General features: G+C 48.9%; 1 protein-coding gene across 9 annotated transcripts in view; it reads right to left on the bottom strand.

The window, feature by feature from the left end:
• Positions 1-22,136, bottom strand: part of LOC105464652 (VPS37C subunit of ESCRT-I) — a 30,975-nt gene extending 8,839 nt beyond the window's left edge. The window contains exons 1-3 of one of the 9 annotated variants that reach the window (XM_071074528.1): positions 21,904-21,919; positions 18,596-18,763; positions 441-547 (exon numbers count right to left, since the gene is read on the bottom strand). Coding sequence is in view for 1 of the 9 variants with exons in the window: in XM_071074530.1 (XP_070930631.1) it covers positions 18,646-18,763; positions 21,594-21,595 (120 nt within the window). In the remaining 8 variants the exon portion in view is untranslated. The other 8 variants (XM_071074529.1, XM_011712692.2, XM_071074530.1 and 5 more) reach the window with 8 other exon arrangements.
• Between the last annotated feature and the right edge of the window lie 1,826 nt (positions 22,137-23,962).

Below are 23,962 nucleotides of genomic sequence, written 5' to 3'. Positions count from 1 at the left end.
AGGATATGTGAAAGCACTTGCAGCCAGAAGCAAAACCACAATCCTCGGGTGCTAGATGGAGCTCCCCAAGGAGCAGAGGAAAAGGCAGGAGGAGAGGGCCAGGCAGCAGGGACGGAGACTAAGTCTGGCCCAAGGCTGCCTGCAAGCACTGATGCCATCATGTCCTCTGGTAGGTGTCTATTTCTGTCTGAACCAAAAATACACCAAGCTCCTCACATGGGGGCTTTGCTGGCTTCGACATCACCGGTTCAACTATGTCACTGCTTGTTACATTTAGTGCTCCAGAAACCTCAGGTTTCCCTCCAGAATTCCCCTCAACTGCAGCCCTCTCCATGTGTCACCAAAATGGACTGTCATATGCGCATCCTCATAGAAGCAGGAAAAAAAAAAATCAGCCAGTTGGCCTCGCAGGCAATCAGGAAGGAAGGAAATTGACTGACCTAAAGAGGACATCTGCTTTGACGGACAGCTGGTGTCAGCGGCCCTCTCCGTCACTCTGCCTAGAGGGCTATCGATTGTCTGTGTGGTAGATGGTTCACAGCCAGGCCTAGGAGGGAACCCCAGGGACTGAAGACAGGAAGCACAAATACACCCAGCACCTGCTTCCTTTCTGCTGACAGGGTCCTCCATTTTCATCTGGTATCTTTTCCAGAGGTGCATTCCATAGCTTTTTTTTTTTTTAGACATGGTCTTGCTCTGTTGCCTAGGCTGGAGAGCAATGGCACAAACAGGGCTCACTGCAGCCTTGATTTCCTGGGCTCAGATGATCCTCCCACCTCAACCTCCTGATAGGTGGCACTATAGGCGTGCGTTACCACCTCCAGCTAAGTTTTACATTTTTTGTAGAGACAGGGTCTCACTAGTTTGCCCAGGCTGGTCTCGAACTACTGGGCTCAAACCATTCTCCTGCCTTGGCCTCCCAAAGCGCTGGGATTACAGGTGTGCGCCACCATGTCCGGCTCCATAGCTTTCACGTTGGTTTTTCTCATTACAAAGGTTATGTTAGTTTTCAAAAGATTCCAGCACCACAGAAATCTAGGGTCCTCCACAGCCCACCTGCACCAAGACTCAGCTAGGGTGAGCCAAGGCTGACAACCCAGCTGAGAAGGCGTTCTAGAATCAAAGACCAAGGTTACAGCTGTGTGGTCAGATGCAACCTTCTCCAGGTCTCAGTTTCCCCATTCGCAGCAGGAAGGGAATGACATCTCCTAGGGCCATCAGAAAGATAAAAGGAGGACTGAGAAACGACACATGTTCCCATGTACCAGGAAGTCCCAGTGCACTCCTCAGGGGACTCCCCACCCGCTCAAGGGTGCCCTGGTTTAAACAACAAATCATATGGCCACTGATAAAGAGCTACCCATACAGGGACATGACCAGTGTTTGCTATGTCCTGAGGGTTAAAAGTGGCCCCAACCTCTAAGCAGGGATTGCCAAACTTCAATGTGCACCTGAATGCCGGGAAAGCTCACTGAGGATACAGGTGGCCGGCCCCTCCCACAGAGCTCTGCATCAGTAGGTCAGGGCAGGGTCCAGAAATCCGGAATTCCTCCTGGAGAGACTGACACAGTTGGTCCAGGGCCAGATTTTGGGAAGATAACAGCTCCATGCCAGTCATATCACAGTGGAGATCCCTGGTTTCTGAGCAAGGACAACGTCAGTTTTCCCTGTGCTGTTCTCCCCTAACAAGGAGAGGTAGCAGCAGCCAGCCATGTCATATGCAGACAGGGTATCAGAAAGGTTAGAGTCACAGCCAGCAAACGGCAGAGCCAAAATTCAAATCTGCATTCTGTCCACACATCACCTTACTGCTCCAAAACCCTTGGTCTAAAAGCCCCAGAGCCAGGTCAGACATGGTGGCTCACACCTGTAATCTGAACACTTTGGGAGATCAAGGTGCAAGGCTCATTTGTGGCCACGAGTTCAAGACCAGCCTAGGCAATATACCATCTGATTGTAAAAATTGTAAAATGAAATAAAATAATGAAAATAAGTAAAAGCTGGGCCAGGCGCAGTGGCTTATGCCTGTAATCCCAGCACTTTGGGAGGCCGAGGTAGGCAGATCGCCTAAGGTCAGGAGTTCGCGACCAGCCTGGCCAACATGGTGAAACCCTGTCTCTACTAAAAATACAAAATTAGCCTGGCGTGGTGGCGCATGCCTAAATCCCAGTTACTCAGGAGGCTGAGGCAGGAGAATCACTTGAACCCGGGAGGCAGAGGTTACAGTGAGCGCAGATCATGCCACTGCACTCCAGCCTGGGCAACTGAGAGAGACTTGGTCTCAAAAAAAAAGAAGAAGAAAAAAGAAGTAAAAGCTGGCACTGGAGCAGTGGAAGAGCAGCCTGCAGCTGGCCTGGGCTGGAGCAGAACTCTGGGAGGAACACTGGCAGCACACTCCAAATCCAAACCCAAATGAACTGGCCACAAACAGGAGATACCGAAACACATCAGGGGCGCAGGCTCCAGCCGGCCAGAGACAGCTCGAGTCCAGGCCCTGCCCCTCGCACAGGTGGAACCTCCCTGAGCCTTGAGTTCTTCACCAGTAAAATGAGACTCACAGCAGCACATCCCTCACAGGGCGGGTACGAGGTTCAGTGGAATAGCACAGGCAAAGTGCTGGCTCGGTGCCAGGCCTGGAACAGGACTTGCCGGGCCACAGCAGCTGCACCCACACCGGCTCCACCCCAGGGGAGGCCCGCCACCAAGCATCTGCTCACTCTGCAGTCAGGGCACAGCACCACAGGTGCAGCCAAGTGGAGGACGGAAGCTCTGTCGTGGGCAGCTGGCCAACCACACACACACAGCACAGTCAGCACCACCATCTGTCCAGCAGGTTCAGGACTCAGTCTCATACTCGGAGGTCTCACGTGTGGGGAGGCCCCTAGAAGAGCTGAGATTCCCTGGGACAGGCACCAACTCCCCCGCCCAGCTGCTTACCATGGGAGGTGCCACCAGATGTTCGACAAGTATCACATTGAATAAGGTAACACAGCCTCCAACAACACAACACAAACTTTTTGGTCTCAGGAACCCTTTTCGCTCCCAATGTTATGGAGGACGCCAAAGAGTTTTGTTTATGTGGATTACAGCTATCGGTGTTTACCATGTTAGAAATTAAAAGTGGAAGAAAAGATTTTTGAAACCGGGTCTCGCTCTATCGCTCAGGCTAGAGTGCAATGGCGTGATCTCAGCTCACTTTGGCCTCACATCTCCCAGATTCAAGCAATCCTCCCACCTCAGCCTCCTGAGTAACTGGGACTAGCAGGCATGTGCCACCACACACCCAGCTAATTTATTTTTTTAATTTTTTGTAAAGATGGGGTCTCACTATTTGATCCAGGCTGGTCTCAAACTCCTGTACTGAAGTAATCCTCCTGCCTTGGCCTCCCAAAGTGCTGGGATAACAGGTGTGAGCCACCACACCCAGCCGAGAAATTTTTAAAACACAAGAATACACAAACAACACCTTCCATTAGCTTCCTGAATGACGACATGATCATGGGCCACGCAGCCTCTGAAAACTGCACTGTCTACTCATGCAAGAAAAGAGGGTGATGAGAGAAAGTCACGTCTCAGAATGATGATGAAAACCACTGTAACCTCACGGATGGCCTGAAAGGGTTTTTGGAAACCTCCAGGAGTCCCCCTGAAACACACTTTGAGAGCCACTGCTCTAGAGGTTAACAGATGAGACTCTGGAGCCGAACCGCCTCAGTATGAACCCAGGTCTGCCACTTACTAGCTGTGCCATCGAACCCGTTTGTGCCTCAGTTTCTCAATCTGTAAAACAGAGCAGTGTGAGGAACATGATAAGCACCACTAAGCATTTGCTGCTATGAGGACACCGGCAACCGTCTTACACAGTGGGCGTCAATATCACCCCAACCTCACAGGGGAGGCTGACAGAGGTGACGTTACTTGCCCAAGGTCATGCAGTTTGGAATGGCAATGTCTTTACTGGTCCAGGAATTCTCAACATGTGCCTCTTTTTAGAGTCCTTGAGTCCTAAGTCCTCCTCCAGACCTAGAACTACAGAATCTCCAGTATTCTTTTTTTTTCTTTTTTTAACGGAGTCTTGTTCTGTCACCCAGGCTGGAGTGCAGTGGTGCAATCTCAGCTCACTGCAACCTCTACCTCCCAGGTTCAAGCGATTCTCCTGCCTTAGCCTCTTGAGTAGCTGGAATTACAGATGCCTGACACCAGCCTGGCTAATTTTTGTATTTTTAGTAGAGATAGGGGTTTCACCATGTTGGCCAGGCTGGTCTTGAACTCCTGACCTCAAGTGATCCACCTGCCTCAGTCTCCCAAAGTGCTGGGATTATACGTGTGAGCCACTGCGCCCAGCCAATTCTTAATTTTTTTTTTTTGAGACGGAATTTCACTCGTGTTGCCCAGGCTGGAGTGCAACGGTGCAATCTTGGCTCACTGCAACCTCCACTTCCCGGGTTCAAGTGATTCTCCAACCTCAGCTTCCCCAGTAGCTGGGATTACAGGCATGTGCCACCACGCCCAGCTAATTTTGTATTTTTAGTAGAGACAGGGTTTCTCCATGTTGATCAGGCTGGTCTTGAACTCCCAACCTCAAGTGATCCACCTGCCTCAGCCTCCCAAACTGCTGGGATTACAGGCGTGAGCCACCGCGCCTGGCTGATTCTTAATTTTTAACGAAGTTTTCATTTTAACTAGGCTACCCGGGTCTGACGAGTTTGGCATCTATTATCTTATTTTCCCCTTTCCCCACCACTCTGGGGGAACTCAGGTGGATGCAACCCCATCTGACAGAGGAAAAGCAAAGACCCCAGGGGAGGAAGGGCCTTGTCACCCAGTCACAGCAGAGGCAGGAGGAGAACACAGGCAGTGCTGTTTCTACAGAGTGAGTCCCCACACAGGACCCCAAGGGCACTTCCTAAGACTTGGCTCTGTGTGGACACAGCGGGACAGGTGACACCCAGGTGCACAAGACAGCAGTCTTCATGCTGGGATTTAGGCTTCAGATTTGTAGTGATGTGACAATGCACGTTACAGAGGGAGGCAGCGTCACACACTGTCAAGACCAAGGGGCTGAACGTCACGGCCACGGCTCATGAGAAGAGTGCCCAAGCTCTGGCCAGCTCCGCGGGGGAGAGTCACGTGAAAACAGTGCCTGCCACAATGTCAGGCTTCTAACAGGCCAGGAGTCCCCCCTACACGGAGGCTGAGTCTGGGAAAGGGACTGGGGGCCTCTACCAAGCTGGTACCTCCTCTGCTCGTGGGGCTCCCATTTCAGAAGGCACTGCCGGCATGTGCCAGACAAACATGTCCCAAACGAGGAGTGCTCAGAACCCTATTACCAACTTTGCCAAATAGCTGGAGGCCAGATGTTCTTTTTGGGACTCAATTTTCCTTATCTGTAAAATGGGCAAACAAACCCTTACATGGCTCTGTTCTTCTGAAATCAAAGCCCTCTGTACTATCACACTGGTCTTTAATTGAAACAATAAAGAGATCAAAGCCCTCTGTAAACTCCACATCCTCTCCAGTACGTCAAGCCGGCATGAGCTTAAGTGCTCCCTATTTCACAGATAAAATGAATTCCAGAAAGAAGCAGGAAGGATACTACCCCTGTGTGGGTGTTTCCATTTCACCAACATCTTTGCCCCACCTGCTCGGCCTATCAGAGGGCTGTGATGAGGATAAGGTGTTTAGCCATAAGGCCCGAGATCCAGAGATTAGGAGCCCACGCAAGCACGCTGATTATCCCGTCCCTCCCTGTTCTGCCTCCAGGTTGGGGAGGCCCACCTCGCCGCCCTCACACAGCATCTCAGGCTGGGCAGGGAAGTGCCACCTTGTGGGGTTTACTGCAGCATCACCCACCCCTGGAAATTACGGGTCCCTTTCTCTCACCAGTGCCACAGCCATCACCCGCTCCTCAGAGCCACCAGCGAGGCTGGAAGCAGCAAGGCACTTTCCCGAGTCCCTAATACAGAGAAGGAAGAACAGGAAACTCTTCTGCCCACATCCCACAGAGCTACCAACTAAGAAGACGCCCCCGAAGCCTGGCCATCCACTGCTGGCGGCGTCTGACTCCATCACCCAACGCGAGAGCAACTCCAAAACAACACTTCTCGGAGTGACTCCAGCCACCGTGGATGTCTCAAAGTAGAGAACTTGGGGGTTCCTAAGATATCCTTCGGGGACCCAGAGTCCTTGCGCTTTTGCTTCTGGAGGGTGTGACGAGTCCAACTACCTGGGCCCCTCAGTACCAGGGCCCTGGCCCAGAGCCCCTCCCACTGCCAAGATGCCCGGAAGGATGTGGCACTGCTCTGGTGACCTCCGGGGTTTGCTACGCAGGAGTGGGGAGTTGTTGAGGGTGAGAATAAACCAATCCCTTGAAGACAAGAATGTCTCGCTCATCTTCATCAACCCAAGCCCAGCAGACTGGCTCTCAGATAGCTCACAATAACGTTTGCTCAAAAAGTGATGGAGACAGGAAGGAGAGAACAAGTCAGTGAAGACACGGGGACACAGAACGGGGCCTTCTTCCCCTCACCCCCGCCTGCTCCCATTTCTCCACCCCCTGACTGAATCAATACTTATGAAGCAATTGCATTGCCAAGAACACTGGGAGACCCGCATCAAGGGAGGAAGGATAAATGGGGTAAGCAGGATGTGAGCAAATATTTGTGGGGTTCTTACTATGAGCCAGACACGGCATTCACAGGTAAGAGCTGATCCTAACTCTCAAGTAACTCAGTTTCATTTTAAAAAGCCAAAAATACTCACAATAATTTATCATGAATATAGGTGAGAGTGGCGTAACAGAGGCAGAGACCAATGGACTAAGGAGGAGAGACAGGCTGCTCTGTGGGCCTGGAAAGCTTGGCCACAGGGGTCTGCGCGTGCCAGCCCAGGTGGAGCCACTGCAGATCCAAGTGGCTGGCAGGGGAGAAGGAGGGAGGGCTGCGGGGCAGGCGGCTGCACAGCTTCACAGGTACAGCAGAAAACACCTTTTCTAGAGCGATATCATCAACTCGAAAGTGCTCTGGCTGGGAGGGAACAAGGTGAGAAAGCTATGCGTGAGCCAGTCTGTGTTCCCTGCACAGAGAAGAGGAATAGTGCCCCTGGTTCTTCACTAACAGCGCCTGAGAAGGAAGAACACTTGCTTTTGTTTTTTCCTTTTGCTTTTTAAAGTTGTCTCTCTGCAGTTCTCACCCCCACCAAAGGTCTCAAACCCAGTGGCCTGCAAGGGCCAGGCCGGCAACAGGAGGCCAAGCGCCAGGCAGGGAGTGTGTCTGGCTAGAAAGCTGCCCTGCTGATTCCAGGCCCCTCCTGCAACCTTGCCAGCTTTCCCAGACCCTTCCGCTCTCCAAAGGGAAGCCAGAAATCTACATCTAGGTGCATCTTCCCATTTTTAAATTTCAGCTCAAAGCTGTGAGAAACTCTGAGTAGGCCACCAAAACCCACTGGCTGCTGTGTGTGACCTGAATTGACGCCATATCCTCTATGGGAGACAAGTGCAAGGGTACAGATCACAGAAAAGGGAGTGGGGCAGAGGGGAGAGGTGACAAAGACATCCCACGGGACTCCTGGAGCCCCACCGTTTGCCACAATGCACTGAAAGGAGGTTGGGGTGGGGACACAGGCTGAACGCGCTGGAGCTCTGCTATCAGAACCAAGGAAGCAGCATTTCTGGGTGCAGCCGGACCGGCCATCTGGCACCTGTTGCTTTGATCTCTGGTCTCAACTTCTTTCCATTACTTTTTATCTTGACTAAATCGATCCCACAGGTCTTGAGCACAGGGTACACGATCTGGTAAAAGATAGCGCAGGGCCGGTGGATCTACGCCAAAGGCAGGGCCATGTCCCCAGCAGGGGAGGCCACAGAACTTCCTAACAGACATGGAAGGGGGACTCTGGGGGGGGGGTTCAAACTTGGGGCAGCCTTCCAGATCTGTTCTTATCGGAAAAAAAAAGTCATGCACTGATGGTTTTGTTCAATGAGCTAATCAGCTCAAAAACAAATCGTTTCCACTGATCAGAGATCCTCTCCAAGGATAACCTTCCAAAAAAAAAAAAAAAAAAAAAAGCTGAACCGTAAAATGCAGCATTTTCTAGACAGTGAGGGCACTGAGATCAGAGTGTAGGATGCCAGTCCCAGAGACAACTTGCACTGCCCTCACCCCTTGCCCCTAAGTGGTTCATGCCAAGTCTCCCCCCAAATTCTGTGTCTGCACAGAATTCTGTCCTGTGCAGCAAGGAATTTGAAAACAGATGCCTTGAGTTTGTGCTTTGGCTCCACAGCTCTCTAACTGTGTGGCCGTCATCAAGTCTTTTAACCTGGGTTTCCTTAATGGGGCACCATGGTGATAATCCTACCTTAGGGGTTGCTGTGTGGCTCAGAGAAGCAAACAGCCCAAAAAGAGCTTTGGAAACTCCTGAGCACTGAACAAATATAAATTACTCCACCTCCTGGGGTTATTCCTGCGACCCCTGGGCTGCAATCTTGTGTCAAGTGAAATGGCTGCTGACATTGGGCAGGGGGGTTCCAGCCTCCACTGGCTCCAGCACCCAGGAGCTGAAGCACAGCTCCCACCACTCCCCTCGCCTTACCAGACAACACTTACTTGTCAGTGACCTCAAGCCCGAAATCACACTGCAAGGACGGCTGTGATATCCCCTGGTTTCTTACAATTCCCCACATCCACCTATGGCACCAGAAAAAGCTACTACCAGAGCAACCTGCAAAGTCCAATCTGCACATGTTAAAAAGGAACTGGCCCCATCTTACCCCGTATGTCAGAAACACCTGCTGTTGCCTTAGAAACCTTCCTAATTGTGCTACTGAATGAGGAAATACTTGTGGGCCTGATCTGGTTTTCTTTTCCCAGAATGATTCCAGCTGTGTATCCAAGTGCCAGACTGTTTTGTTTCCTGACTTCCCACAGGAAGTTAAAAAAAAAAAAAATCAAATCATCAAGTTCTTCTTACTGGTCCCAAAGCAGCACTGAACTGACCTTCCCACAACTGGAAAAGTTACCGTGTAAACCATGGAGAGAGAGGCGTTTTTAGTTTTCTTTTTTTAAGAAATGAAGGCCTCACTCTGTGACTCTGTTGCCCAGGCTGGAGTGCAGGGGTGCAACATGAGCTCAATTCACAGCCTCAAACTCATGGGCTCAAGCAATCCACCTCACCTCCCAAGTAGCTGGGAGTCCAGGCCTGTGCCACTGCCCCCACCTGTTTTTCATCCTTTCTAAGGAACTGCTGGGGTTGGGGCTGGGGTGGGGTTGGAGATTCCTCCCACCCACCAGGGACAAATAGTTCAGACGACGTGAAGAGGGGCCGGACGCGGTGGCTCAAGCCTGTAATCTCAGCACTTTGGGAGGCCAAGGCGGGCGGACCACAAGGTCAGGAGATCAAGACCATCCTGGCTAACACGGTGAAACCCCGTCTCTACTAAAAATACAAAAAAATTAGCCGGGCGCGGTGGCGGGCGCCTGGAGTCCCAGCTACTCGGGAGGCTGAGGCAGGAGAATGGCGTGAACCCAGGAGGCGGAGCCTGCAGTGAGCCGAGATCTCGCCACTGCACTCCAGCCTGGGCGACAGAGTGAGACTTTGTCTTAAAAAAGAAAAAAGAAAAAAAAAGACCACATGAAGAGGCTTTAGAGACGAAAACTCCTGGATTTCAATCCCATCCTGACCCTTCACTAGCTCTATCACCATAGGCACATTATTCGGCCTTTCTCATTCTGTTTCTCATTTGTAAAATGGGGCTAATACTACCAACACTATGGGATTGTAAGGATTAAATGAGAATTAAACAAGACCACCAAGCAGCAGGTCCGGCACCCGGCAGTACTCATTCCCACACCCTCACAGCTTACTGTTAAGAAATGCTGCCTGTCAGCTGTGCCAGGCACCCAGCTAGGTCTAGAACCAGATGACTCTGAAAGAGCTGATCCCAGACGGAAGCAAAGGGTGTGGCTTTCTGAAAGAAGCTCCAAACCAATCTAGACAAGAGGCCTCAAATATAAGCATACATGGGGGAATGCACAATCTCTCATAAGGAAATTGCTTTATGAAGGAAACTGTCATCTTTACATAAATATTTACATAACAACTGACTGTTCCTCAATCCACTGAAAAACTCCATCTGACCCCCCTTTGCCCAGAGGCAGGGCCGTCAAGTGAGAAGACTTAAGAATAACGAGCCCACTCACTGTGCCAAATGCTGGGAGGCACCCGGAGTGGCAGAGGACTTCAGGAAATTAAGCCGCTCGGCTGGCTGGGAGGCTCTAACAGCACCGGGCAGGCCGCAGAGCCCAGCGCTCACACCCTGCCCCGTACGCCACAGGCTTGGCTTTGCTGACCCAGTCCGTCCCCTAAAGGGACTCCTCCCAAACCTGCTGAACCTCCGCACACACCTGCATTCCAGCATTCCTAGATCTCCACTCCCCTCACTCATCAACGTTTTTTCTCCCCCGACCAGACTCTCCTCCCAGTCTCCTTTTCTATCAGTGGCTTCAGCTCCTGGCCCTGACTTCCAGGTCAGCTCAGACATGTGAGTCCCTCCACCTGTGAGGTTCAATCACCAAGTTTTAGCTAGCCAGTGTTCCAAAGGCTCTCTCACACACCCACCCCTGCCCTGTGCAGGCTGCAAACTAGTCCTCCCGTCTCCAGGGTCTCTTTCTCACAACCATCCCACCAGGCTCCCCGGATGTGTGTCCTATCACACTGCTTCCCTAAGGCTGGCCGTCTTGCCCCGCTCCTCCCCTCACCTACCACCTGTCGAGTAGCCTAACCAGTCTGGACAGGACGCCTCCCTCCTCTGCCCATTTGCCCAGTTTGGCCTAATCCTGTCACTTTCAACCTTTTTCAAAGGAGATTTTTTTTTTTCCCCCAAACAAACATTTAATCCAAGCCATACTGCACAGAACACTTCACAACACATATGTTCTGGGCAAATAGGTTGGGGAGAGCCCTGTCCTCACAGTTCAGTTTCCCCCTTGACCTAGAGTTGGCCCCTGAGACCACCGTCCTAACCCCTTATCCCTGCTGCTCCCAACCCTCACCAGCCCCTCCCCGGGTCCCCTCCTCCACTCCCTTTCAGCTGTGATGTCTTGCCAGCAGTGCAGAGCGTGGGGAGCCATCAAACCAGGCCTTACCGCCTCCTGCCCAGTTGCCCTCCGGAGCCTCACTGTCCCATCAGTGTCAGGAACGGTGACAGGCCCTGTGTCTGAGGTTTAGAGGCTGCTCACAGGCCGGCGGCTGGCCCAGGTGTTCTACATGCAGCAACTCGGGTAACCCTCACCATGCCTACGCCGCTGTCCATCCTCAGGCTTTCCTCATTTTAAATAGGAGAACACTGAGATTCTGTGCCTGCCCACAGTTTCCCAGGGAGGAAACGCAGAGCCTGAACTGCAACGGAGGCCGTCCAGCGTCACGGCCCACGCACCTCACTGTGCTTGGCTGCCTCGATCAAGTCCACATCCACAGAACACCAGGCCTGGCTCTGGGGACCAAGTTCATCAATGGTCGTTGGTAAGGATATCTTCAACTAGACCCCTCAAGAGTAGAACCTGTTCTATTTTCTTCAGAACCCAGCATGATGCTGTCCTAACAAATACTAAAGTGGTAACTACTCTCCTTCACCAGCCCTCAGACTGAAGTCCGAACAGGTGTACGGGCCCAGGAGCCCCGGCAGCACAGGAGCAGTGCCTCCTTTGAACCTCAGCTCTGCAGGAGACCCAGGGATTAAAGACTCTGAATCTGTAAGGCAGACAGCCCTGCACTCTTGCTTACTGGCTGGGGAGAGCCTGGATGGGTGATTTAAAATCTCTGTGCCTCAGTGTCTTCTATAAGATGGAGCTTTTGTAAGAACGAATTGAGTTTCATGGCTAGAAAGTCTAAAGTCTGGCTCTCAGGCAGGGATCAATAAACAGCCGCTCATGATTTCTATCACCGTGGCTGGGCACAGAAACTCAGCCCATTCTTACCTCTGCAACTCAAGCACTTCCCGTGTGGACTCTGACGACAGAGAATTTAAGATTCCTCCAGAGATGGCATCAGTCAACAGAGGAACATAACTCCAATGGCTGGATGTGATCAGATCAACAGCATTCAGCGTCAGTCAAAATGTTGGCCAAGAAACAGGTGACTGAATAGGCAGCTGGTTTTTGAAACTTCCTGACAGTAAAGCCCAGCCACTTGGCAAGGCCTCTTCCTTCTTTGGCCCACGACTGACTTGAAAAGAAAAACATACTGACTTCACCCCACTTCCACTTATATCTCCTTTGTCCCTACTGTTCACATGACTCAGAAAGGATTTCAATCTGCAGCTGTCCATCCGCCCCCACTTCTAATCTGCACAGAGCAAGCTGAGCAAGAGGATTCAACTGTCCCTTAAGGAGGGATCAAGAGGAAAGTCAAGGCAAAGACACACTCAGGACCAACATCCAGGAGTGTGCACCGGTCATGCAAGGTGTGTATTCAAAGCCCAAGATGATGAGATCGCTGAGGTGGGGCCATCCTAGGCGGATAAAAGGTGGGGCAGCTGCAGACCCTACCCCTGCCAGTGATAAGCCAGACCCAGAACTTCCGGGTCCAGTGGAATCATCCACAGGCAGATGGGTATAGCCACAGAAAAAGAGAAACCAAGCCAGGCCTTCTCAAATCAATTCTTGACTCAGGCAGGAATCCATGAAGGCCATTATCAAACAAAGGGTGGCAAAGCTGTATCTGTGACCACACTGAGCTCTGGACTCATTTTCATGCTTGTACAGAAAGTCTGCCCTGAGCCCGCCTCAGCCCTCTCCAGCCCTCTTTGACACCCCCCAGCAACCTTGGGAGAACACAGTCAGAGCTCCCATGGCCCTCTCATGGCTCCCCAGCATTTGGTATTATGTTCCAAATCTTGTGCTCCTTGGGTTGGTATACAACGCCCTGTATCAGCTGACCCCGAGCCTCTGTTTCTCCATGGGTTGCTCACACCATCCCAACTCTCTTTGTTCTACCTACTAGTCCCAGAACAAAAACCACACTTCCAGTCACTTGACATACATTCATCTCTAAAGATCAGTCAGACAGGGATCCCGCCTGGGAAGGAGTTCACCGCACAAGCTGCCCTGCCTTTGCTCTTCCTCTCTACTCTGCCCGGAATACTCTTTCCTACACTTTCCCCATCTAGAAAATGCCTGCTCCATCCCTCAAAAGCCAGCAACTCTCTAAAGCTTTCCTTGCTCCTTCCTCCCAAAGAGTTCATCCTGCCTTTCATGGTACTCTGTACACAGCACATAGCATTTCTTATTTAGAAATCAGCATGTTCCTCCAGCAGGAGTGTGAGCTCCCCAAGGACACAGCCCATGTCGTGTTTGTTTCTGCATCCCAGCGCCTAGGTCAACACTGGGCACATACAAGGTGATATGGTTTGGCTCGGTGTCCCCGCCCAAATCTCATCGTGAATTGTAATCCCCATAATCCCCACATGTGGAGGGAGGGACCTAGTGGGAGGTGATTGGATGGATCATGGGGGCAGTTTCCCCCATGCTGTTCTCGTGATAGTGAATGAGGTCTCATGAGCTATGATGGTTTTATCAGTGTTTGACAGTTTCTCCCACAGACACTCTCTCACCTGCCACCATGTGAGACGAGCCCACTTCACCTTCCGCCATGACTGTAACTTTCCTGAGGCCTCCCAAACATGCGGAAGTGTGAGTCACTTAAACCTCTTTCCCTTAGTAGTTACCCAGTCTTGGGCAGTTCTTTTTATTACAGCAGTGTGAAAAAACAGACTAATACACCAGGCATCCAAGGAATGCTGACTGGACAGGGACTTCCGCTTTTGGCTAACATGGAGGGAGAGGCACTAGATTTACTCTCCTGCCTCAAAAAACTAAAAAGCCAGACAAAGCCAAAAAAAACACATAGAACAACAGTTTGTAAACGCTGGACATCAGACAACACAGAAGAGTGACCCCTGACAGTGGAAAACAAAAAGCTGAGTACTACAGCTGCTCCAAGTTACTCCTAGAGGGCCTCCAGGCCCAAGGCACAGGGAGTGGAGGAGAGGAATTCCAACTCCAGGGAGGCCAGGGTAGCCAGAGTTCACAGGGCAGAGTACCAGAGAGGAAAGGGCCACACAGAGAACCCCAGAAACCTACAGAGGGTCCCCCTCCGGCTCTCAGCCGGTACTGATCTGTACCCGTCCAAGGCAACAATCCTTGGACCTCAAATTGAAACAGAAATAGTCTTGTGTGCCCACCAGCCGCAGTGGAAAAACCTCATCATTCACAGGACATTGGTAAAGTACTAAGGACAGTACTGCCTCAGTAGTGAGGAAAAATCAGGCCTGGGCCTAAGGCTGTTCTGACCCCAACTAACAAGCCTTGAGAGCAACCTTTAAAGAATCAAACTGTTCCCAAGTAACTTAACAGTGTTCCAAAACAATGCCAGGAACATTTATAGAAATACAAAAATATCCAGCACCCCATAAAGTAAAATTCACAACATGTGATATACAATTAAAAATTACCAGACATACAAAGAAACAAGAAAATAAGACCCATAGTGAGGGAAACAATAGAAACAGACCCAAAAAATACACAGATAATGGAATTAGCAGGCAAGGACATTAAAACAGTTACTAAAACTGTATTCCATATGTTCAAGAAGCAAAAGGAAAGATTAAGCATGTTAGAGACAGGGAAGATATTTAAAAGACCCAAATCAAACTTCTACAGATGAAAACTACAAAGTCTATGATAAAAAGTATACTGAAAGGGAGTATCAGCAGATTAGACAATGCAGAAGAGACCAATCAATTTGAAGACATAGCAACAGAAACTATCCAGCACAAACCAGAGAGAAAAAAAAAAGAGACTAGCGGGAAAAATAAATGATCAGAGAGCTATGGAACAACTTCTAGCACCCTTATATACATGTAACTGGATTCCCCGAAAGAGAGGAAAGAGAAAAGGGAATGAAAAAAATATTTGCAGAATTACTGACTGAAAAATTTCCAAATCTGATGAAAGCTATAAACCCACAAATCCAAAAAACTCAATGAACCCAAGCACAAAAAAACATGAAGAAAACTACACTACACAAAGCACATCATCATTACATTGTTTAAACTCAGAAAAGCAGTCAGAGCCAGGCATGGTGGCTCATGCCTGCAATCTCAGCACTTTGGGAGGCCAAGATGGGAAGACTGCTCGAGCTCAGGAGTTTCTGACCATCCTGGGCAACATAGTGAGACCCTGTTTCTAGAAAAAAATAAAAAATTAGCCCGGCATGGTGGCACAGACCTGTGGTCCCAACTACTTGGGAGGCTAAAGTGGGAGGATCCCTTGAGCCCAGAAATCTGAGGCTGCAGTGAGCTATGATCATGCCACTGCACTCTGGCCTGGATGACAGAGTGAGACTCTGTCTCAAAAAAAAAAAAAAAAAAATGGAAGAAAGAAAGAAAAGCAGTTAGAAGGAGAAAAAGATACATTAAAAACAGAAGAGCAAAAAATAAAAATAAACAGGCCAGGTGTGGTGGCTCATGCCTGTAATCTTACCACTTTGGGAAGCCGATGCCATAGGGTCACTTTAGGCCAGGAAGTCAAAACCAGCCTGAGCAACATAGCAAGACCCTATCTCTACAAAAATAAAGAATAATCATTTAAAACAATTACCCAGGCATGGTATACACACCTGTAGTCTTAGCTACTAGGGACCCTGAGGTGGGAGGATCACCTGAGCCCAGAAGTTTGAGGCCTCAGTGAGCTATGATCATGCCACTGCACTCTGGCCTGTATGACAGAGTGAGACTGCCTCTTAAAAAAACAAGAAGAAAAAAGGAAAGAAAAATAGCAGATTACTCATATGAAACAATGCAAGCAAAAGACGCTGGAACATCTTTAAAGCACTGAAAAAAAAAAATAGTTAATCCAGAATCCTTTTTTTTTTTTTTTTTTTTTTTTTGAGACGGAGTCTCGCTGTGTCTCCCAGGCTGGAGTGCAGTGGCGTGATCTCGGCTCACTGCAAGCTCCGCCTCCCAGGTTCACGCCATTCTCCCGCCTCAGCCTCCCAAGTAGCTGAGACTACAGGCGCCCGCCACCACGCCCGGCTAGTTTTTTTTTTTTGTATTTTTAGTAGAGACGGGGTTTCACCATGTTAGCCAGGATAGTCTCGATCTCCTGACCTCGTGATCCACCCGCCTCGGCCTCCCAAAGTGCTGAGATTACAGGCTTGAGCCACCGCGCCCGGCCAATCCAGAATTCTATACAGGGAAAATGCCTTCCAAAAACAAAGCCAAAATAAAGACTTCTCTAGACACCCAAAAGCTGAAAGAATCCATCACTAACAGACCAGCACCACAAGAAATGTTAAATGGACATCCTCAAGTCAGAAGGAACATGAAACAAGACAGAAATGTGGATCTACATGGAGGAATAAAGAGCACCAAAAATGTTAAACAGATGAGTAAATATAAAAGAACTTTACATTGTAATCTCCTTAAAAAATGATTATTTAAAACAAAAATAACAATGTGTTATGGGATTTATGGCATGTGTAGAGGTAAAACAGGTGACAACAGTATGAAGTCCAGGAGGAAGGAAATGAAAGTAAACTATTGCAAGATTCTTACACTAAAGTGGTATGACATCACTTGAAGACAGGCTGTGGCAAATTAAAGATGCATACTATATATCTTAAAGCAACCACTAAAAAAAGTGTTAGAATAAACCAACAAAGGAAACAAAATGGAATCATAAAAATTACTCGATCCCAAAGAAGTCATAAGAAAGGAAAAAGGGAACAAAGCACATGGCACAGATTGAAAACAAACAGCAAGAAGGTAGATTTAAACTTCACCGTATCAATAATCACATTAAATCTAAATAGTCTTAACATCCCAATTAAAATGCAGCTTGTGAGACTGGATTAAAAAGCAACCCCCGGCCAGGTGCAGTTGTTCACACCTGTAAACCCAGCACTTTGGGAGGAGTGGGCAGATAACTTAAGGTCAGGAGTTCAAGACTAACCTGGCCAACACAGCGAAATCTCGTCTCTACTAAAAATACCAAAAAATTAGCTGGGCACGGTAGGCACATGCCTATAATCCCAGCTCTCAGGAAGCTGAGGCATGAGAATCATTTGAACCCAGGAGGAGGAGATTGCAGTGAGTCAAGATCACACCACTACACTCTAGCCTGGGCAACAGAAGGAGACTCTGTCTCAAAAAACAAAAACAAAAACAAAAAAAACACCCGTCTATATGCTGCCTACAAGAAGCCCACTTTCAATATAAAGACACAAATTGTTTAGAAGTAAAAACACTTTTTAAGAGATATACCATAATTTTTAAATCTTCTATTTTTAAAAACCCTTTTATACGCAACAAAATTTACCATTTTAATCATTTTTAAGTATACAGTTCTTTCACATTAAATACATTTGCTTTGTTGTATAACCATCACCACCATTCCTCTCCAGAACATTTTCATCACCCTAAACCGAAATTCTGTACGCATTAAGCACTAACTTCCCATTCTCCCTTTCTTCCATCGTCTGACAACCACCATTCCACTTTCTGTCTCTACAACTGGACCACTCTAGGAACCTCATGTAAGAGGAATACAACAATATTTGTTCTCTTGTGACCGGCTGGTTTCACTAAGGATAATGTCTTCAAGGTTCACCCATATCACAGGATATATCAAGTCTTCTTTCCTTTTTAAGACTGAATAATATTCTATCTAATATATATACCACATTTTGCTTAGCCATTCACCTGTCCATGGACACTTGCGTGGTTCCCAACTTTTAGGCTATTGTAAATAATGCTGCTACGAACATGGGTATACAAACACTTGTTCAAGTGTCTGCTTTCACTTATTTGGGTATATACCCGGAAGTGGAATTGCTAGATGATATGGCAATTCCATGTTTAATTTTTTGAGGAACTGCCATGCTGTTTTCCACTGGCTATACCATTTTCCATTCCCACCAAAAAAGCACAAGGGTTTCAATTTCTCTACATCCTTGTCAACATTTATTATTTACTGGTTTTTTTTGTTTGCTTGTTTGTTTTAATAGCTATCGTAATAGGTGAAGTGGTAGCTCACTGTGGTACTGATTTGCATTCCATAAGGACTAGTGAAGTTGAGCATCTTTTCATGTACTTATTGGCCATTTGTGTATCTTCTTTGAAGAAGTATCTATTCAAGTCCTTCACCCATTTTTGAATCGGGTTGTGTTTTTTGTTGCTGAGTTTACATATTCTGGAAATCAATTCCTAACACTAATTTTTTAAAGCTGGATTAGCTATACTAATATCAGACAAAGTAGATTTCAGAGCAAAGAACATTTCCTGGGGCTAAAAGAGTCATTTCGTGGTAAATGATACGGTTTGGATATCTGCCCCCTCCAAATCCGTTAAAATTTGATTCCCAATGTTGGAGGTAGGGCCTAGTGGTGAGACATGTTTAGGTCACAGGACAGATCCCTCATGAATGGCTTGGTGCCCTCCCCGCAGTAATGAGTTCTTGCTCTCTTAGTTCACATGAGAGCTGGTTGCTTAAAAGGGCCTGCCTGGCATCTCTCTTGCTCCCTCCGTGGCTGTGTGACACACCTGTTCCCCTTTCACCTTCTGCCACGAGTAAAAGCTTCCTGAGTCCTCACCAGAAGCAGATGCTGATGCAATGTTTCTTGTACAGCGTGTAGAACCGTGAGCCAAATGAATCTCTTTTCTTTATAAATCGTCTGCTTCAGGTATTTCTTTATAGCAACGCAAAACAGCCTAATACAATACAACAAAGAAGGTCAATTCATACATGGAATATAATACTCATAAAGGTTTGTGCAATTAACAACGGAGCTTCGAAACATGTGAAACACAAACCGATAAAACTACCAGGGGAAAGGGAGAAATCCACAATTATAATCAGAAGTGTCAATGTCCCTCTCTCAATAACTGAAAGAACAGAAGACCAAAAATCAGTAAGGACACAGAAGACTTGAACATTACAAACCAACCTGCCTGAACTGAAAGTTACAGAACACTTGATCCGGCAATAGCAGAATAGGCAACTTCCTCAAGGGCTCACAGAACATTTACCAAGATAGACCATACTCTGGGCCATAAAACAAGTCTCAGCAAATGTAACAGGGAAATATGTTCTCTATTTAAAAGAAAATAAATTAGAAATCAGTGTTTACCAGACAGGAGAATAAAGTAATCCTATAATGCTGACTTTACCTGTGACTAGTTGTAATCCTGCTTGAGGTGGGACCAGATAAATCAGTAGCGGGACTGAAAATACTTACAGGTCTTCAAAGGTAGGCCTACCTGCCTGAGCTATCTGTTTGACGTTCACTGGAGAGACTCCCTCTCCAGCCCATCCTAAGCCCCAGGGGTCCTACTTGTCAGCCTCGGCTAAATCAAGACAAACCTGTTTGATATTTGCTTAGTCTTTCACGTAAACCAGTAAAAGAAGATAAAGAGGTGAGATATGAATTGGAAGGAGCACCTACTAAGTAAACACGCCTTTAAACCTAGCAAAACCTCAGACAGGGCTGCCATTAGACACCTCTCTCTCTCTTTCGGTAAGCTCCTGGGAACAGACCAAAACCTTGTGGAAACGCCACCTTTCAAGGACACTTCTAACAGAATTTCCACACAACAGAGATCCAGCTGGATTAAAAGAGCTAAATCCATTAAGCCAGGTCTTCAGTGATCTGATTTTGTCAGCCTGGAAAACCCCTACTATTACTGGCCAACAGTGTCCAGAAATGATTCGTACCGCTAGCTAACCCAAAGGCCTCTTAAGGGCAAATTAACAAATTTCAAAGCAATAAACAAAAAGAAAACAAGAATCCTCAGGAATAATCTCACTTCCAAGCTACCAGTGGCCTAGCAAATCTACAAAGTTCTTAACAGGCGGTGTTTCCCAAACTTGCCTTACAGTAAGAATCACCCAGTGCGTTCGTTAAAAATAGATTTCTGGGCCCTCCTCCAGACAATAGCACAGGAATCTCTAGAGGTGGAGCTCTGTATTTTTAACAAGCATCAGAAATTATTCTTAAGGTCCAGCACCTTTGGTAAACTAAAGGGTCTGAGAGGCAGTATCACACAGTTAAAAGCACCTTGACTTCGAAATGAGACTGATGGCTTAGAAATCCCACTTGTGGCTGGACACAGTGGTTCACGCCTGTAATGCCAGCACTTTGGGAGGCAGAAGCGGGTGGATCACCTGAGGTCAGGAGTTCGAGATCAGCCTGGCCAACATGGTGAAACCCCGTCTGAACTAAAAAATACAAAAATTAGCCGGGCGTTGTGGCGGGCACCTATAATCCCAGCTACTGGGGAGGCTGAGGCAGGAGAATCGCTTGAACCCAGGGGGCGGAGGCTGCAGTGAGCGGAGATCACACCACTTCACTCCAGCCTGGGCAACAGTTCAAGACTCCGTCTCAAAAAAAAAAAAAAATCCAAACTTGGTCACTTACTGGCTGTGTGACGCTAGCCAGGTTATCTAACACCTCTGCAACTCACTTCATCTGTAAAATGGGATCATCGCCTATTTGGACATGTTCACAAAATTCGGTATGTTCAGAAAGCCCTAGAACAGCGCCCAGCATATGAAGCCAAGCAACAAATCACAGCTATTGCTACCTGCAAAACAGCGGCAGAAACTGCTCAGAAAGTCTACAATGAAAATGTGCTACTTAATGGAAATTACAAAGGCATGGAATCACATTTCCAAGATAATCTAGGAAAAAGGTTTTTCTGAGCACTACCACCGCAAAGAACAAAGACTCACTTTAGCGTCCAGTATGTTCACCGCAACAGTCCCCAATCCCACCCAGAACTACAGAGTTCAGGTCTCTGCAGGGCTGCAGCTTTGGACAACAAAGTAAGAGTCTTTCCTTCCCCAGTTCCTCGGTCACCACCACCTCCAGCTCTAAGGCCAAGAGTCACAGAAATGACAGTCTGGTGGCAGCATCTTGATGCATTAGTAGGAAATGGGACTCCAGGAGCCAATAAAAAGGGTGGAAAAGGCCTTAGGTAGCAACAGGAGAACTGAGAGAAGGGAAATGAGTCTGGGAAGTTTCTGGAGCTGAAGACTGACATTCCCAGGGTAAGTGAGCCCAGACAAGGTGTAGCTAGGAAAGCACTGCCTCAGCTCAGCGACTAAAACCCCAGGTTGTAGAGTCAACTCTGCCAGTAACTCGCAAAACAGCTCCAGGTAACTCCTTCTCCCATCGGTAAAGTGGGAAATCTCCTCATCTGCTGAGGAGGAAATGGAGAGGAACCAGGCATATAATGGGTATGTATGCATCACTGCCCTTTGCGCCCAGAGGGTCCTGCGGTAAGAAATGGTCAATGATGCCGGGAGGTCCAAGTCTGAGTCCTGAACAAAGCCAAAGCTGAAAGTCTCCTCTCTCAAAGTCCTGGAGAAAGGGCACAGGCCAGTAAGTCAAAGACAAAGTCCCTCCAACTCTCACCCTGCCACTGGTCTCCCGCGTGCCCTCTGGCAAGTCAGACCCTGCTCTTAGGCCTCAGCTTCCCCATCTATACAATGGGCTAATTGGCTCTAATGTCATCAGAATTGTGACCGCAAGATGCTCACATACGGGGCGAGGGCCTGCGGAGATGGAGAAAGGAGGGTGGCGGTGAGGGGTGAAGCGGAACTGGAGGTGCGACCCGCAGGGGAGCCGGGGCGGCGCCTCGCGCTCTCCCCGCGTCCCTCCCACCGCTAGGGGCAGGGGCGCCGGCCCCCGGCGCGAGTCACGCGCCCCTCGTGCCCAATCATCGGCCTCTGCCAGGATGAGGCGGGCAGGCGGGGGCGCTCCGGGAGCCACCGCCGGCGCCGCCCCCACCGTCGTCCTCTGCCCCGCCCGCCTGCGGCAGAGCTGGGACCCTCCCCAGTCCCGGCTCACCTGCCAGGGCCGCCGCCGCCGCCGCCACCGCGGGTTAAACCGCAGCCGCGCCCACACTTCCGGGGTCCGCCAGGCCCGCCCCCTGCCGGATGTGACCCCCCTTTCAACGTCCGGCGCCCCAGTGGCGCGCGTGCTCCCCCCGCCACCCCGTTGGGCGCCCCGCCTCGCGCGCCTCTGGGTTACCACGATATCGTGCCACACACACACGCTCGCAGTCACCCGTGCCACAACCACGGGAGCGCCCACGAGACCCCTCCCGCGCACGCCGCACGCCCCCCGGAAGAGGCCCCGCCCACTGGGCGGAGACCAGGCCGCTCTGGGCGAGTGCGCCGGCGCGGACGTCCACTGTCTTCCGAGTGGCCCCGAAGACTCGCTCAGTACACAGCTCGACCTTGGGAGGCTGCTCGGAGGGACCCCAAAGGAGCGGGAAGCAGATGGAAGCCCAGAACCTAGGAGGAGCCCCAGATGGGCTGAGCTCAGACTGAGGAGCCCCAAGGCCACCACACACTCATTTCCATTTACTAGTTAATCTCTTTCCCCCACCCATTTATTCTACAGAATTACCGATATTCCCTATCTCCTCCCTTCCCCCCTGGAAACAGGAGATTGCAGCATAATTAGGAAGCCGCCTCTGCTCTAACCCTTTAAAAAAGGACCCTGAAGTGACCTGATGTTAACTAATCAGGTGTTTTTTTGTTTTATTGTTTTGTTTCTATTCTGTTTCCTTTCCCATCTACGAAACCCACTGCTCTGCTATTTCCCAGCGGGATTTGAGACCAAATAAGTCTATTTACAATGGTAACTGATGTCAATGTCTTAAGTTTCCAACCTCTCAAAATCAAGAGGTTGACCAAAAGGGGAGAAGTGTTAAGCTTAACCTAAAGCTCTCTCCTGGCATATTTTAAGTTTGTCCTAAAGGTTTCTCCGTACATAGTGAACTGGAACCTACTCATACCAATCACAGAGTTTCAGCCAATCACAGGCAGCCAACTGTTCAAACCTTGTTCCAATAAGGCAAATGTCAATCTGTCATTATTAGGGAACCAAACTGGATCCCTTTGCCCTCAGAAAGCCAAACACCGAAGTACCAGGTTTTTGTAGACGGGAAGATTTGTTGCAAGTCAACTGGCGAGGAGACATGCTCAAATCTGTCTCCCCAAGCCAGGGGCTGTGGCAGGTGTTATAGGCAGAGGGTAATGAGCCGTGATCTGATTGAGTCTTGCAGTGAGCAATGATCTGACTAGATCTTGCCATGGGATGATGCCATGCCTCAATCTGATTAGATCATGGATTATACCATGTATCTACTTCTTAATTCCGTTCCCGTTCTTTGGTCTGAGCATTTAGGTTGCGCCTGTGGTTGCATGCTTGGTTCTTCTGGGCACGCTCAGGTTACATAACTTGCAACCTGGGGTCCTGGCAACTGAAAAAACAACTCACCACTTTATTACACAAAGTTGAACCAGGTGGGGCTGGTTCTGTGCTTACATAACGGGTCCAACTCTTTCTGTACTTCGCTTCTGTATTCTGGACATCTCTTTCCTTTTTCTTTTCTTATTTTTAAATTTTAATGATTGTTATTTTTTAATAGAAATGGAGATTCACTATGTTGCCCAGGCTGGTCTGGAACTCTTGGGCTCAAGCAATCCTCCAGCCTCGGCCTCCCGAAGTATTGGGATTACAGGTATGAGCCGCCACGCCCAACCTACTTTCTGTTTTCTATCCATAAATGTTACCTGACCACATGGCAGCCTCAGAGTTACTCTGAACCTATTCTGGTTCTGGGGGCTGACTGATTCACAAATCATTATTTGCTCAATTAAACTCTGTCAAACTAAATTTGTCAAAACTCCTTCTTGTAACAGAAGGGGTCCATAAAGAAGGCAGTCTCAGCTGCTGCTGACCCTTCCGAGACACTAGTGACTCCTTTGGGGGTGCCATGTTGGTTTTGCAAACGTGTCACGTGGTACATAATGTCAGAGTGACTCCCATTGACAGCACCTGCCTGAAAGCTAGGTTGAAATTGTTTCTGAGGGGTAGGGAGGGCCAGGCCAGGTGA

The sequence above is a fragment of the Macaca nemestrina genome, chromosome 12, assembly GCF_043159975.1.
Source record: "Macaca nemestrina isolate mMacNem1 chromosome 12, mMacNem.hap1, whole genome shotgun sequence".
NCBI classification, from domain to species: Eukaryota; Metazoa; Chordata; class Mammalia; order Primates; family Cercopithecidae; genus Macaca; species Macaca nemestrina.
This window is presented reverse-complemented; position numbering and strand designations above follow the sequence as displayed.